The sequence below is a fragment of the Cibotium barometz genome, chromosome 17 (genome assembly GCF_041138505.1).
Source record: "Cibotium barometz isolate CiBa-2024 chromosome 17, ASM4113850v1, whole genome shotgun sequence".
In the NCBI taxonomy this organism is placed as follows: domain Eukaryota; kingdom Viridiplantae; phylum Streptophyta; class Polypodiopsida; order Cyatheales; family Cibotiaceae; genus Cibotium; species Cibotium barometz.
The window spans coordinates 2336632-2351490 of NC_141062.1; the positions used below are offsets into that span (position 1 = coordinate 2336632).

The following is a 14859-nucleotide window of genomic DNA, read 5'->3' on the forward strand; positions in this document are numbered from 1 at the left end:
CCTCATCAGAACCACTCCCCTCATCCTCTTCAACAGAACTTTCAGTGAAAGGGAAGTCAATGTCGGATCTGTTCTCATCTCTGCTGCCATGTTACGGTTTGCAATCATCTGCATCCATGCCACTCTCTTCTTCATCAACATGTGGGTTAGCTGTCCATTGGACCAGCCAGACCTGCAGCAGCAAATTTAAAGCAGAAATTAAGTGTATTATGTGTTCTATTTTCAGTCTACTCTCTATCTCTTTAAAAAAATAAAAAAAAAATAAAATAATAAATAAATAAAATAAAAAAAATATCTCAGTTCTGAATTTCATTTACTTCTCTATCTTGTACGAGATTAGACACTGCCAAATCTGGTAAGACCTTCCCATCTCTCTCATAATTATCTATGTTTTTCATGCTATCTACCACCATTGGTCACCAATGATGTAGATCATGGGGTAATATCATGTCTATTTGTCTACATGGACTTATCTTGTTCCTATCCAAGAGGCACCCCTGCATTACCCACTCTAGCAGGAGGATTGCCCTTGAGGAGGGATTATCTATCAAGGTCCATCTCTCTATCTATCTACAATCAGTCAGTCTCTCTGTCTATGTGTCTATCCTATGTGTCTATCCTGTCACATGTCTTTGACACTCTGTCTATCAGTCTACATGTCTCTCTTTTGTGGATTAGCTACCCACATTATCTTGGCATTTTTTTGTCTATGTCCCCATTTATCTTCTATTTGTCAGTCTCTCTCATGTCTATCTGACATTCTCTCTCTCTGTGGGACCACTCTACTGGCTGATTGTCTCTCTCTCTGTCTATCTATGATCCACTCTTGTCCCTACCCTTGTGGACCCATATGAGGATATCACTTGAGGAGGGGTGTCTCAGGATCTTTTGTCTCTCATGTCTTGTCTCTCAGTCTAGCAGTCTTTATGTCTGTCTTCTAGTCTTGTCCATCTTGTCTTCTAGTTTGTCTCTCAATCCTTGTCAAGTCTCTCTGTCTTGGTCTTATCTTTTGTCATGTCATAGTCTTGTCTTTTTGTCTTCCTCCTAGTGTCCACTTAAGGAGGGTGTTGGAAATAAGTGCACACTAGGTGTACTATTTCTCTTGTCTAGTTTCAGTCTTTGTGTCTTGAGTCTAGTGCCATGTGGCACCTCTACATTTATCCCATAAGTGAGTCTACTCAATCTTGTGTCTTGTCTACACTCATCTCAAGGTAACTCTTTGTCTTTCATTTGTGTTCTTGTTTCATTTCTAGTCTCTTGCTTTCATATTTTCTACACCCCTGTCTCAATGCAAACAACTCAGCTTTCTGCTCTCTAATTATCTTTAGTTCTTGTATTCAATTTTAATCATGTCTTAATAAACTAGGAAGTCCTCACAGTTTGCCTCTGACTTTTATTGTTGCCTTCTTACTACTGAGCCCCATACCCCCCACACGGATAGAGCACGACATAAGGTTTGGGCTACTTTGCATTAGATAGGCACGGAGGATGTGTGTACATCACTTTTGATGCCCCCTTCTCCTTTGAGGAGTTCAGACAGGCACTCCATGCATTACCTCAGGGTAAGTATCCATGGGATGATGGCCTCTCACCCACCTTTTTTGTGACATTTTGGGAGGACTTTGGGAAGGATATCACTACAGCCCTTCAAGAAATGTGGAACACAGAGATTATGCCTTCTTCTCTTACTGAAGGTCTTATTCACCTTATCCCAAAAGGTGGTGATAAGACAAATATTGGTCAATGAAGGCCTATCACATTGCTTGGTTGCCAAGCCAGTAAGCGTGGGGTTGTAGCCGGTTTTTAAGAATGTGATTCATGATACACAGAATGGGTTCCTTCAAGGAAGAAGCATCTTTGATAATATCTTTTCTTTTTGGGAGGCGGTTGAACGCACTAAGGAAAGCAACAAGCCCCTAGCCATCTTATTGCTGGATTTTGAGAAGGCATACGATTCTTAGGCTTGAATTCCTATCTTTCTTGCCTCTTGAGATACTCACGGAATCTTTCTTTGTATCCTTGCTATTCTAAGCTCCCTTCCCCGACTGGGATGATGATTGCTACACTGTTGTTGGGGTTTGGAGCTAGCCTAGATTTGCACAGGCTTACCTCCATTCAGCATCATTACTTGATTCTAAGCGAGAGTAAGAGCCCTATCATATGAATGTGGCTCAAAATTAAGTACAGTGAACGTAATGTTCGTATCCAACCCCCTAATGAACTGTTTCAATTTATCCTCCTCGGATATCCCCAACTGTTGCAATAACGTGATAACTCTGTTAGAGTGTGTCAATAATGACAAAAGCGTTTCTCTCTTCGAGTCTCACAATGAGCTTGCTTGCTTCTGACCCCAGCTCGAAAAACAAAAAAAAATGTGTCAATACTCCATTTGGGAGAGTCTATATATAGAACTCATCCACAAGGTTAGTCATGACTCATGTATTGGGGAGGTAGAAACCATTTTTTGAGGTCAGACATGAAGGTGGAGCCCCTATGATCAGGTCTACATGTAGATTGGACCAATGTTGCCACTAGGTAACTGCTTTACCAGAGAAGTGAGGTGCCGCCAAGACTCGGTCTTGAGGATTTGAAAGCTTAGCCAAAGGAAAGTATGACACAAATTGATGAATAAATTGCATAACTGCAGCATGATCACAGTTACCATCATACTTAACTAAATTTTGGTTGAGCTCGTTTGAGGGTCGTGGTTGGGACACTGGAGGAACTCGGACCTTGTTGTGCCACGGTAGGGAGAATTGACAGCATGTTTGTGTGCATAGATGCTCCCCTCTAGTGATAGTAAGCTGAGAGGAGGGCTATTGGGGGCGAGGATATTTGAGTAGTGACTCTCTATGTTGGCTGAGCTCCAATAGGAAGAGTCTAAGGCACCTCTGATCTAGGTAGTCCATGATCCGGGATAAGGGTCCGAAGCCTTCTCTAAAATAGACAGTGAAATCACCCTCTGATCTCATAGTAGACTGGGCACTGGCAAACATAGTGCTCCTCTGACTCAACCCCCGTCTGTTAGATCTACATGTGCTGTCCTCTCTAGGTATCCGCTCAGCTGTGCCATTCTCTATCCTCAATCCATGGGATGATACCCTAAGCTAGCCAATGGCTATCCTCATAGCATGGGACATGAAGGCATTGAGATAACTTGGTCTCTGTATGAAACCATCTGCTGTGAATCTCAAGAAATGATCTCTATAGTACGGCATCTTGGTAGGCAATGGGCCTATCGGTGTGATCCATGTGTTACATGTGTATAGCCCCAGTAGATCTTATCGGATCACCCGGTTCCTATCCTCATCTGTAAGCCTAATGTATGGGAATTTTGGATCTTGCTGGAATGGAGGGAGCCAGTCCATTCGTAATCCATGTGCTTGAAACCCGATGAGTATTGTGCAATAACAAGATGAATGTTCTCCTCCGGCCGCTATCTCCTGTGATAACTGTAGTGCAAGTCGGGGGAGTCGAAGTGGATTCATCTCCCTCACCCTCTATATATAAGTGACTGTCTAGAACAGGGCCTCCATCAACATAGGAACCACAACAAACTCTGCCTGGATGATCTTGTGGGGAACAGATGGCTTGCTGCATATCGTCTGTGATAACATCATGATCTCAAGATGCTCTATGCGCTTCCAATCTGCCGAGGATAAATCTGATGCCAAAAAGCCAACCCTTCGTCCTCAACTCCTAAAAATGTGCCTTGAAACACTGCCTCTCCAATAAGCCTAGCGCTGCATATCCTCTAGTGAATCTATCCTATGTTGCTTATCTCATAGAGAAGCATGGACTAGTGCAGGTAGCTCCAAGATAGACATATGAGTGCACCACCTCAACCCTACTACCCATGTAAGTGATCTGTGTTGTACGGGAGCAATTGGGTAGGAGGTCTTCCCAAGGTTGACCGAGAGCCCCCTCTGTGTGCAAAAATCATGTAAAGTAACGATGTGCTCCTATAGCCCCTCCTCAGAATCTACAATGAGTACAATATCATGAGCATATAAAAGGATGGAAACAAGAATACCTCCTAGAAAAGCTCCTCTACCTCCAATTCTATCAATGAAGTCTGAGATCTCATCTATAGAAAGCCCAAAGAGGGTCAGAAATAGTGGGCATTCTTGTTTCACTTCGATGGTGCTAGAGACCTCCTTAGATAGTCCTCCCGAGCATCTCACCCTTCCAATAACTGACTCATACAAGGCAATGTTAGCCCAAATCATGTCAGATGGGTCCCCGAGATGCTGTAAGCACTGCAGGAGATAGTGCTCGAGAAACTATATCAAAAGCTTTGCGGAAGTCCACAAAGAAGCAGAATAGTCAGTGGCCATCTGCCTTGGCCTGCCCGATGATAGCCCGAAGCATGAATATGTGATCCAACGTGAAGAAGGCCCTCTTGAATCCCGCTTGCCCCGGTGCCCTGTATCCCTCTCTCTCTACCAATGTGCTCAGCTCAGACTCAAGCATAGATCCATAGAGCTTTGCCAAGATATGGCCGATCATGATGGTTATGTAGTTGTTAGGATCCATGGGGTCTCCCACCTTATGGGTAGGCGCAATAATGTGTGATGACAACGTGGGGGGAAAAGCCCTCTGAGAGGACCCTATTAAACATATGGACTAGGAGAGGTGCTAGGGTGTCGCCTACATAAGAGAGGTGCTCAGCCATAAGCCTCTCGTGATCCTATGATTGGCCATTCTGAAGCCTACGTATAACCTTCACCACCATGTCTCCCATGTAGATCTAACAGACGTGAACGGTGAAGAAGGTGGATGTGGTGGGACATGCATGAGGTGGATGTGGGGGTTTGGTGGGGTATGTGGTATAATGCGTGTGCATATGAGTGCCACATGTGTGGGTCTATGATGGAGGTGGGTTAAGCGGCGTTCCCAAATCTTACACCAAGCCTCGTCAAAATTCCTGCTTAAGAAGAGTTGGTATAAGTCCTCGTGTTGTTTACGACAATGTGCTTGTTTCTTGTGGTGAGTAAGGTACCAGTTAGTCCACTCAGCTTGACGCTTCCGGTACCTAACTTACGCAAAAGACATGCATGTGTGAGACCGCATTCGTCGTCATACCAGGTATGGTACTTGTGCAGGCTTTGGCAATGGACCGGCAGGTGTGTGGAAAACAATGGACGGAAGATGTGTGGATGATTGTTGTGAGCTGTGAGGTGAGGGTGGTGAGGGGTGCAAATGGGTCTACATCCAAGAGACAAGAGTAGAGCTGATTTGCATAGATACAATCACAATCATGGGTGAAATGGATCTGGGTGTAGTGTGTGATGGGCGGCATGGTCCCAAGAAGCCAGTGATATCCTCGGAGAGAGCTGTGTATGGAGACTCCCTTCGCTCATGTGCGGCATATCGTGAAGAATCTGGGATGAACTAGCATATTGCCACATAGATGCATCTCAAGGCTGTAATTTGTAACCGAACCGACATGTAGTGGGCCTCCTCATCCCCCTTGACTATGCTAACCATGGGCTGTAAGTGTTTCTGAATAAAACCGCTACTCCTCATCCCCTCACCACTCCTGTTTTTCGGTCTCCCCCCGGTAAGCTGACTCCCACCGGTATACCGATGCATGTGGTGGTCCCCTCTCCTGGCTCTGGTGCATCTCTGTGTAGAAAGATGATGTCACATCCTGTGAAAGTCTTCCTGAATCCCCAAATGTCTAACCACAAAGTCCCATTGCAGTTCTAGACTGCCGTCCTCAGATGTGTGGTCCCATAGGCCCCGTGTCCCTATCTGGGACATCTGTATGTGATGATGACCTTGCCATCTCTATAAACTACCCTTCAAGCACCTGCGGCATGCTCATTTTTCTATGCTCCACATGTGTGGGAGTGAGGTCATCACCAACATAAATTTTCTCACATTTGAGGGCTGCTCTATGATCCAAGAATGCTTGCTGTCTGGTGTTGTCCTTGAATTTGAGTAGTGGGCGGGCAAGTGTGGTGTCCTTACCTACTCTCCATGCATCCATATATGGTGTGCCTTCTATGCCCATTCATAGTATGGTGGCGTCTGCCTTGGCAGACTCGTTCTTGCAGCCCAACCATAATAGTGGGCATGTGTGGTGTCCTCTGTCTCTTCTTGACCTTTGTCCACTCCTCCTCACCTTCTTTCTTCACTACTGCAGCCCATCCTCGTTCAATCTCCCTTTTGGTCTCCACAATGTCCTCCTAAAGCTTCACCTTGAGGTCTACAACTTCACAGAGGATGGAGGGACTGATTTCTCCTTCTTCCTTCTTGCAGCCTTGTATTTCTCCATTCAACCTGGCAATCTCTTTCTCCATTCCATCTACCTATCTAGCATGTTGTTCTTTCATCTTGGCTATCTCCTCTCGTATTTCCACCATCTCCCATTCGTGGTGATCTTCCTCGATAGTCAAAATTTCTTTTAGTAGCCTAGGAAGTCTCTCATAAGCACACCGCGTCCATTTGGTTCTGTACTTGCATTGACCTCGGCATCAATCTTGTCGAGCACTTTTTTCAATTCCCCTTGCAATCCATCCCACCTGCTCAATTTGGTCATTTTGGCTTGGGCTACTTCTTGCCTTTCTCAAGTTAGGCTCAAGGACAAAGGTGAAGATAGGAGCGAGGGATGCGCGATGGAGTAAGGATGGACCGTGGGAGTGGCTTCTAGTTGATGGTTCAACCATTAATCCAGGGTCAGGGGTTCAACCATTAGTTCGGAAGGGCGGGGGCAGCAACAAAGGGCGATTGCAGGGGCGGGGCCGACAGCAGCCCAGACAATATAAGGGGAGGGCAAAGGCAGGAGCAGAGGGCGACTACAAGGGTGGGAGCTGTGGGTGACGGCAGAGGCAGAGGCAGAGGCAAAGAGAGAAAGAAGAAAGAAAGAAAGTTATATTAACGTCTACAAAAGGCCAAAATGACCTATGAGACCAAAAGATTTCATCATGTCCATGGAATACATCATCATGGGTACTAAAAATAAAATACAAAGCTGATCCCAATACAAAGAGCATCAAGCTCTCACATCACCCTAGAATATCCCACACATGGCGCTACATCATGGTACCCAATGTAGTAAAGTTGAGCAGGGCAGGAGAAAGTCCTCTGGTGGTGGGAAATGATGACTCTGATCCTCCTGTGGTGACGCAAGCGTGGGCGGGGCCCACAGGGTCGGGGGCATCAGGCTCTGCATAGCTTGATGGCTATATCTAGTGTCACTCCTCTCGGCCCGGCTCCTACATCAACCTGGAGGTCGAGTGTAGTGGGTGGATCTTCTCTCAAGGCTCTATTCTAGAAGGAGTCAGTGAGACCTCTCTGTGCTGGTCCTCGGGCAGGTGCAGCTGGTCTGGGCCGCAATAAGGATTTCCTGTGTTATATTAAGGCCACAACACAGAAACCTTTACATCTAAATGCGCACTCTGAAACTTTTGCTTTGAGAAAAACAAAACTCTCCCAAGGGAAGCAGCACCTTGTACATGGCTTCAATTGTTATGGCACATGAACTAAGGCCAGATGCATGTGACATTTGATGTTGAAGTTACGGGTGTGCAACTTTTGAGTAATCTTTCCGCTACACCTAGCAGCTATGACCATGCTTTTCTGAAGCTCTAAAGCGTGACAGCCAAACCTTACTTGGCAAAGCAAGCGGCAACAATGTGTATTCTCGTGTTGCTAGCATATCAAAACATAATGTGTAAATGATGAGTCGTCATAACTGTACATACAAAAAGCACCGAAACACTAGCTTTCTAGAATCTAAAATTCTAAAGGTGGGGCAGGCCATAAATACATTTCATCATCCCAAACAGCATGAGTCAGATGTTTTGAGACAGGCCCAAATCTTTCAGACACGCTCCAAACATTCCCTCTCTCTCTTCTCCCATCTTCTCTCTTCTATTTTTCTTTATTCTTTGTGTCATTTGATCCTTTCTCCCAGATATTTTCTGATATTATTTTGACAACAATCCCTCTTTTTATGACTTGATGGGCCAGCGAAAATGATGTCCACCTACCTGAAAGGACAAGAAGAGTCCTACAACCACCATTTTGACCAAACAGAATATCTGTGTCTAAGCGATCCCCCACCATGCATATCTGAGACTTTGTGATGCCAAACCTGTGAATAAGACACTTTTATTGAGTACAAAAAGAAAAAAAATATTATCACTACAAGTAGAGAATGGTATTATAAATTACCCAAACAAAAGTAATACGAATATACAAAAATATATTATAGATAACAATATCAATATAATATATGCAATACATGATTTTTATTATGCATAATGTTTTTTCAACAAAAAAATTCAATAACAATATTACATTTATGACCTTGTAGCATTGTATCATAAAAGAACATATACAAAAAAATTAAAGAGCATAGAAAAAATCACCTAAACAAGCCATAAATACTAGCGTGCCTATGTGCATGCCTGCTTGCATGCTTGTATGTATATGTGTGTGTGTGTGTGTGTGTGTGTGTGGTAGATGATCAGGGCTATGTCTTATCTTTTCCTCAGGCCACTGCTCCCTATGCATTGGGAATGCATCATAAGTCTATATGGAAGAAAATTGCTGATTTATTACATCCTTTTCTACCTGTTCCTCCTGTGGCTGACACAGACAGGCTTACGGATTGGCAATTGCAACCCTCTACTACTACATGCACTCATCCTATTCCTCTTCCCGCCTTAACCTCCATCAAAGCTTACAGGCTTCTTCAGCCTGCTCCATGGATTCAGCAACATGCTAATTCTCTGTGGCATATAAGGAAGCCCCTCTCATGGTGGCGGAAGAATCTCAGGATGTTATGGAAGTGTAAAATGCCATTGAAACAAAGACTTTTTCTTTGGAGATGTATGACAGGCACATTGTCAGTGGGGGTCACACTTGCTAAACGTCGCATTGCACCATCCACATGTTTAAGATGTCAGGCTCCTTCAGAGACTGTTCTTCATTTGCTTTGGCACTGCCCGTGTTCTAGGATCCTCCTCAGGAGAATTTCAGATTATCTTCGGCTCCGTTTCCCGAGTCACAGATTTGGGAAACATTTCTGGCTCTTTGGCAGATTTATGAGGTCTTTGTCTCAATACTCACTATTTCTCTCTTGGGTGAGATATTGGGCTCTTTGGACAATCTGGAGTGAGCATAATTTGGCATACTTGGGTCGGCAGATTCACAAGTCATATGAATCTTTCCGAGCCTCATTGCGTCAATCCTTATATGATGCCTGCCATGAGGTGATATGGATGCTTCTTGCATAGAGCTTTTCTTTTTATGTTTCTGATCTTTGGGATACTCTCCATTTCGGAGACCTCCCATCATGTAAATTTATGAGCATATAAATATACTGCACTGGATATTACCAAAAAAAAGTGTGTGTGTGTGTGTGTGTATATATATATATATACACATACATACATACATACATCGCAAAGATAGTGCAGGTCAAAGAGATTGCATACTTTTTAGATACGTAATCCATCATGAAAGTAGATGGTTTGCCCACAACCACAGGCTCTTTCTTTGTTGATCCCTTGATTGCACCAACCATAGAACCTCCACCTGTTGCAGCAACTATAAAGCTCAGAGAGGGTTGTACTGAAGAGCATAACGCACTACGATCTAGCACCCTCTTTCTGTGTCTTAATATGGCAAAATGTAAACTAAGAGACATACCTGCCCACTCTTGAGCATCTGTTAGGTGGGTGACAGCATCACAATTAGTGGCTATAAAAAGGCATCCCGGATTTTCTCGAATACAAAGGGTGCCATACCTTATAAGGAAAGCAGATATTGTTAGCACAATTTAGTTTTAAATTTCAATGACTGTTGATATAAAATGAAAATCAAGGATAAAATCCACTCACTGCAGCTTGTAGTAATTGATGTATCTATCAAACCCAACAACAACTGCCCCCACCTGCCATTCGCAGACTGGGTATAGCCATTTTAAACAGCCAAACATAGTTTAAAACGTAGAATGGTGCAGGGCACAACGTACATCATGATCATGCTCCATAAGTGCACCAGGTGTTAAATCGATCCTTTTTTCACCATCATCCTGCCCAAAGTCCAGATAGAATTGCATAAGCTTGGAAGATCACCAACTCTACTCTCAAATTGTTTTGCGGTAGGTAAATACGGCTTCCAATAGAGTCAACTTCTATCTATAATTCTTTAACAAAATGTTTAAAGTCTGATATATACATAGGACATCCACAAGGACAGCAGAAATCACATGTTAGTATGCACTCAGAAACAGTTAACTTTACCATCAGACACTTCTTGATCATACTTAGTATACACTAGAGACATGAGTTGTAACTCAAACTCCCAACCATGCTTTTGGCTCCGTCGATCAGAGTTAAGCCATATACTTGCAATGGGATAGGGATTTTCTATCTTGACAGAACTTGCCCAGCTGGGAGTTCCCACGTGCACCTCTGACACACCCCCAGCCCTGGCCTGTTCTGCTCATCTATCTCGCCCCTCCCTCCTCGCTCTCCCCTACCTGTGCGCATCCCCCCTCACTTCCCTTCCTGCAGCACCCCTTACTCCTCCCACACGAAGCTTCCCCCATGGTCCCACCTACTCTGCACATTTCCCCGCTGCTTCGGAGCTTCCCCTTACCCACCCCCCCCTCCCTTCTTTCGCACAGCCCGTTGCCCCCCTCCGCTTCCCTCCCTGCGCCCCTCCGCCCCTTTTCTCCTTGTGCAGCCTTTCCTCTCAGCCTTTTCTCCCTTGCGCAGCCCCCTCTTCCCTCCACCTCTTTCCAGTCTGCCCCCGTTTCCTCATCATTCATTTGGCATTGATTCACGGTCTCTGATTTCACCCCTTCAAAGGACTCCATGGCAGCCGCTCCATCTTCCCCTACCAAGACCACCCTCCATTGACGGTTATCTGAGCCAATATCTAGCTCTTGTCAACCAATGTTGCCTCTTTGCAAGCCTCATCCCTAGTCTGCAAACTCGTCGTAGCCAACTGGCCAGGGGCTCAATTAGGGACCTTCTCCAAGCCGCTTTGATCGGCAAGTAGGGACGGATCTGACATCCAATTCCTTGAAGAACATTCAGGTGGAGTATGACTCCCTTGGCGGACCAGGTCTGCTCCAAACGTTATGCATTGCTCATGCATACTTTGCTTGATGGCACGACAAATCGAGGGAAGTCGAAGAGGTTTTTTTTTTTCGGGGGCGGGGGGGGACCACCTGCATCGGAACCAAACACTGAGAACCTGAAACTGGCCCCTCTTGGACGCCATCCACCTCCTAATCCTGAGATAAATCCTCATGACCGTTGCCAATGGGCACCGTAACCCGTTACCTCAAGGACCCTACCTGCCTGATGCTTTGGCTAGCGACACACCTGCTGAGGCAAGTGGCATCTGCAAGGCCAACGCACCACCTACCATCGGCTACCATCTTCCCCATGTGTCTCGAAGTCGGGCTGACCGGCCACCCTCTCTCCGAGAGGGAAAGGGGGGTGGTGCATCCTCCACCCTCACCAAGGGAGCCTGAGGCAGGGCCTAGGGAGAGTCAGGGCGCGTTTACGGCGGTGGACATGGCGGTGCACACAGGCCCGAACAAAGTGCCCCATCTGCCTGCGCACGAAACATTGGCCACTCCCCAGCTACAGCAGCGGGCCCTCCTGCAAGCTGGGGAGTACGATTACCTGAGGGAGCGCCTCCAGAGAGGCTACACACACTGATGGAAGGAATCTCAGCTGCCTTGGCTACCACCGAGGCGGCAGTCTGGGGGGACTCCAATACCTGCCCTCTGTCAATCGAGTGGAGGAGAGGCTGGTACTTCTTCCTGAGGCGAGGGAAGTAGACCGTAACTTGGAAGCCAGAAACACCTGCAAGGGGAGTCGCTGTGGTGCCATCTAGCAAAGAACGCATGAGCGCTGCGTATCATGATAGGGCCCTAATGCATCACTCGATCTGCCGATGCGTGTGAGTCGAACTCCACCGAAAAGTAGCCAAGGCCGAGAAAATGGATGTCTGTGATCTTGCCCGGCTTGCCAATGAGGGCTACTATGAGCAGATCTCGAATTTTACCGTGCGCGGGGTGGCTGCGTACAATCTAGCAAACCACGGAAGAGGTCACAACAGAGGCAATTGTAGAGGCCAAGAGCTGGAGGTCCCCTCGGAAAAATGGCAGGTGGGAGGGGGGCTGCCTCGATCAAGGATGTCAGGGGGCTGCTGTGGAGTCCTCCTGAAGGGGTAAGGACCAAAGAAGCCGACTCATGCCAAAGAAAACAACCAAGGTGAACACCAGTGTTGAGAAGACGGGACAACAGGCAGCAGAGAAGGCTAGAGCTGAGGGGAGGGGAAAGCAGAAGAGGTGGCTCGAAACAGCAAGGGGCGTGAAGGAGAGGAGAGGCGGTGAGGAGGATGAAAAATGCGGAAGCAAGCAAGGGTGGCTACAGCACAGAGCGGGGGCAACAACTAGGCGACGGGAGAGGGGAGAGGACGCTCGCGGCTAAGGGGCAAGGGCGACAGGGGAGGATGGCGGAGGTCGGTGCTGCAAAGCAGGGCGGAGGGAGGCGAGGTGAAGGAGGGCAACCGAAGGGCCGCGATGGGCAGGGCGAAAAGACAGGGCTCAGGAGAATCTTCTGAATTTTTATCTCATGATAGAAGTACTCAAGCTTTACAAGCCTACCACCTTTGTTGAAGCACAAGGGAATCCAAAGTGTGGACGATGGCAGCCATGCAAGCAGAATATGACTCCATCTTGAAAAACCACACTTGAGACCTTGTAGATCGTCCTCCAAGACAAGACACAAGGTAATTGGCAATAAGTGGGTTTACAAAAGAAAATATAGATCTAATGGAACTTTGGAAAAGTACAAGGCAAGGCTAGTTACCAAAGGTTTTGCAGAAGTTGAAGGTTTTGACTTTCACGAGACTTTTCCTCCTACAGTAGGTTAATCCGCACCTTTCTTGCATTGGCAGCGCCACAAGATGGCAGGGAGGAGAAGTAGATGTGTTCTCCAAATGGGTGTAAAATCTGCTTTCCTCAACAGGAACCTTGAGGAGGTATATGTGGAGCATTGTTTGGAGATTGAGGTCTGGCAGAAGCAAAATAACATTTTCATCTCTCCGCAGAAATATGCTCGTGAGATACTCAAGCCATTTGGCATTGGTTGATGTGAAGCTGTCCGTCGAAGACACTTCAAACCTTGTGGATGAGACTTTATGCAAGAAACTAGTTGATACTCTTATGTTCTTGTGTAATACTAGACAAGACGTCACTTTTATTGTTGATATTTTGAGCAGGTTCTCCACCAACAAGCTCCGAGAGGATCATTGGAAAGCATGTATGTGGGTGTTCCAATATATCCAAGGTACTGAAGTATGGTATTACCTATGCTGCGACGACAGCAGGCAAGACCCTCGATGGGTTTTGTGACTCAGATTGTGCGGGTGATTTGGACACTACGCGCTCAGTAACAAGGTATTGTTTGTCTCTTGGTTCGGGGTGCATTTCTTGGCAATGTGGTTGTTCCATCCATGCTCAAAACAAAGGATGAGATATTTGTCGTGGATGAGTTCATCAAGGACTTGGACGATGCCTTTGCTAAGGTGCGGACATTCATTGCAAGGTCACAAAGCAGGCTAAAGAGGGTTGCCAACAAGCGTAGCAGGCAACTTGACCTTAAAAAAGGTGATTGGATCTTCCTCAAGTTAAAAAGGTAAAACTAAGCAAAAGAGCTAGGGAGCAAAGTGCTTATCCCAAAGGTTGCAAGCATGTATGGTGGGCCTTTCTAGGTCATCAAGAAGATCAATGAAGTCTCTTTTAAGTTAAGAATGCCATACCGTTGGAAAATCCACAATGTTTTTCATACGAGCCTATATAAGAGAGATATTGGATAAAAACCAATGGAACCGGTTATGGACGACGATCCACCAAAAGTGGATGAAATGGAAGAGATTCTTCACTCGAAATAGATTGTGTTCCACAAGGAAAACAACGAGGCCGAGTATAATGACAATATCTTGTGAAATTTATATACGATCTATCGATTGATGTTAAATGGTTGGATGAGAAGCAGTATCCTAAACTCCTTTAGGCTACTTGAAGGCTTTTTGGTTGAGATCAACTGTATAAAAGCCAGGAGATGTCAATATGATGACATTTTCCATCATTTTCTTATGGATTACAAGATGGTTTTGTACCATGGGACCCATGGGTTTGTTCTTATGAGTTATATGATGGTTTTGTACCATGGGAATTATAGATTATGTTGCGTTATATGATGGTTTTGTACCATGGGACTCATGGATTATGTTGCCTTATATTATGGTTTTTTATACTTGGGACCCAAGGAATATCATTTTGGACTATATGATGGTTTTTGTACCTTGGGCCCAAGACTAAGTACAATCAATGAGAACGGGACATTATCTAATGCAATGTGTATGTGTACATGAGCATATTTGGATGTGTATGTGTGCACCTTGTTTAATGAATGTTGTTTAGACCATGTGTGCTTGATGTGTAAAAGTGACCAAGGAGCCTAGGACACCCGAAACTAAGCAAGCTCATGGATGTGGTGTGAAATTGCATGTTTACACGCTTTTGGCTTGGTTTTACATGCACTATCCATTTCTTTTTTATTGTGTTTTAATTGTCAAAATTCATGCGTATCCTTATAAGGCTATGTGTACACATTCAATGCATGTGCGGAGAACCTTAGGATTTTACTCAAGCTCATCGTCGAACGTTCCGTGCTTCCCCAAGCTTTGACATTCTACACTGTCGTGGGAACCGACACCAACACTCGAGACTTGTAACACGAAGGCTCCACACAACACAAGACTAAGCGCCACACGTCCCTAAACGTCAGTAAGTGTAATCTGTTGCTCTAG

The 14859-nt window shown here is 45.6% G+C and overlaps 1 protein-coding gene across 2 annotated transcripts in view; it reads right to left on the minus strand.

Annotated features, from left to right (window-relative positions):
* The window catches only part of LOC147629581 (phosphoglycolate phosphatase 1A, chloroplastic-like), a 110252-nt gene that overhangs the window by 9112 nt on the left and 86281 nt on the right, over positions 1-14859 (minus strand). For both annotated transcript variants that reach the window (XM_086811080.1, XM_086811081.1), the window contains exons 7-11: positions 9992-10051; positions 9858-9910; positions 9667-9764; positions 9453-9552; positions 8001-8104 (exon numbers count right to left, since the gene is read on the minus strand). In XM_086811080.1, coding sequence (XP_086667206.1) covers positions 8001-8104; positions 9453-9552; positions 9667-9764; positions 9858-9910; positions 9992-10051 — 415 coding nt within the window. The remainder of the gene's footprint in view (positions 1-8000; positions 8105-9452; positions 9553-9666; positions 9765-9857; positions 9911-9991; positions 10052-14859) is intronic.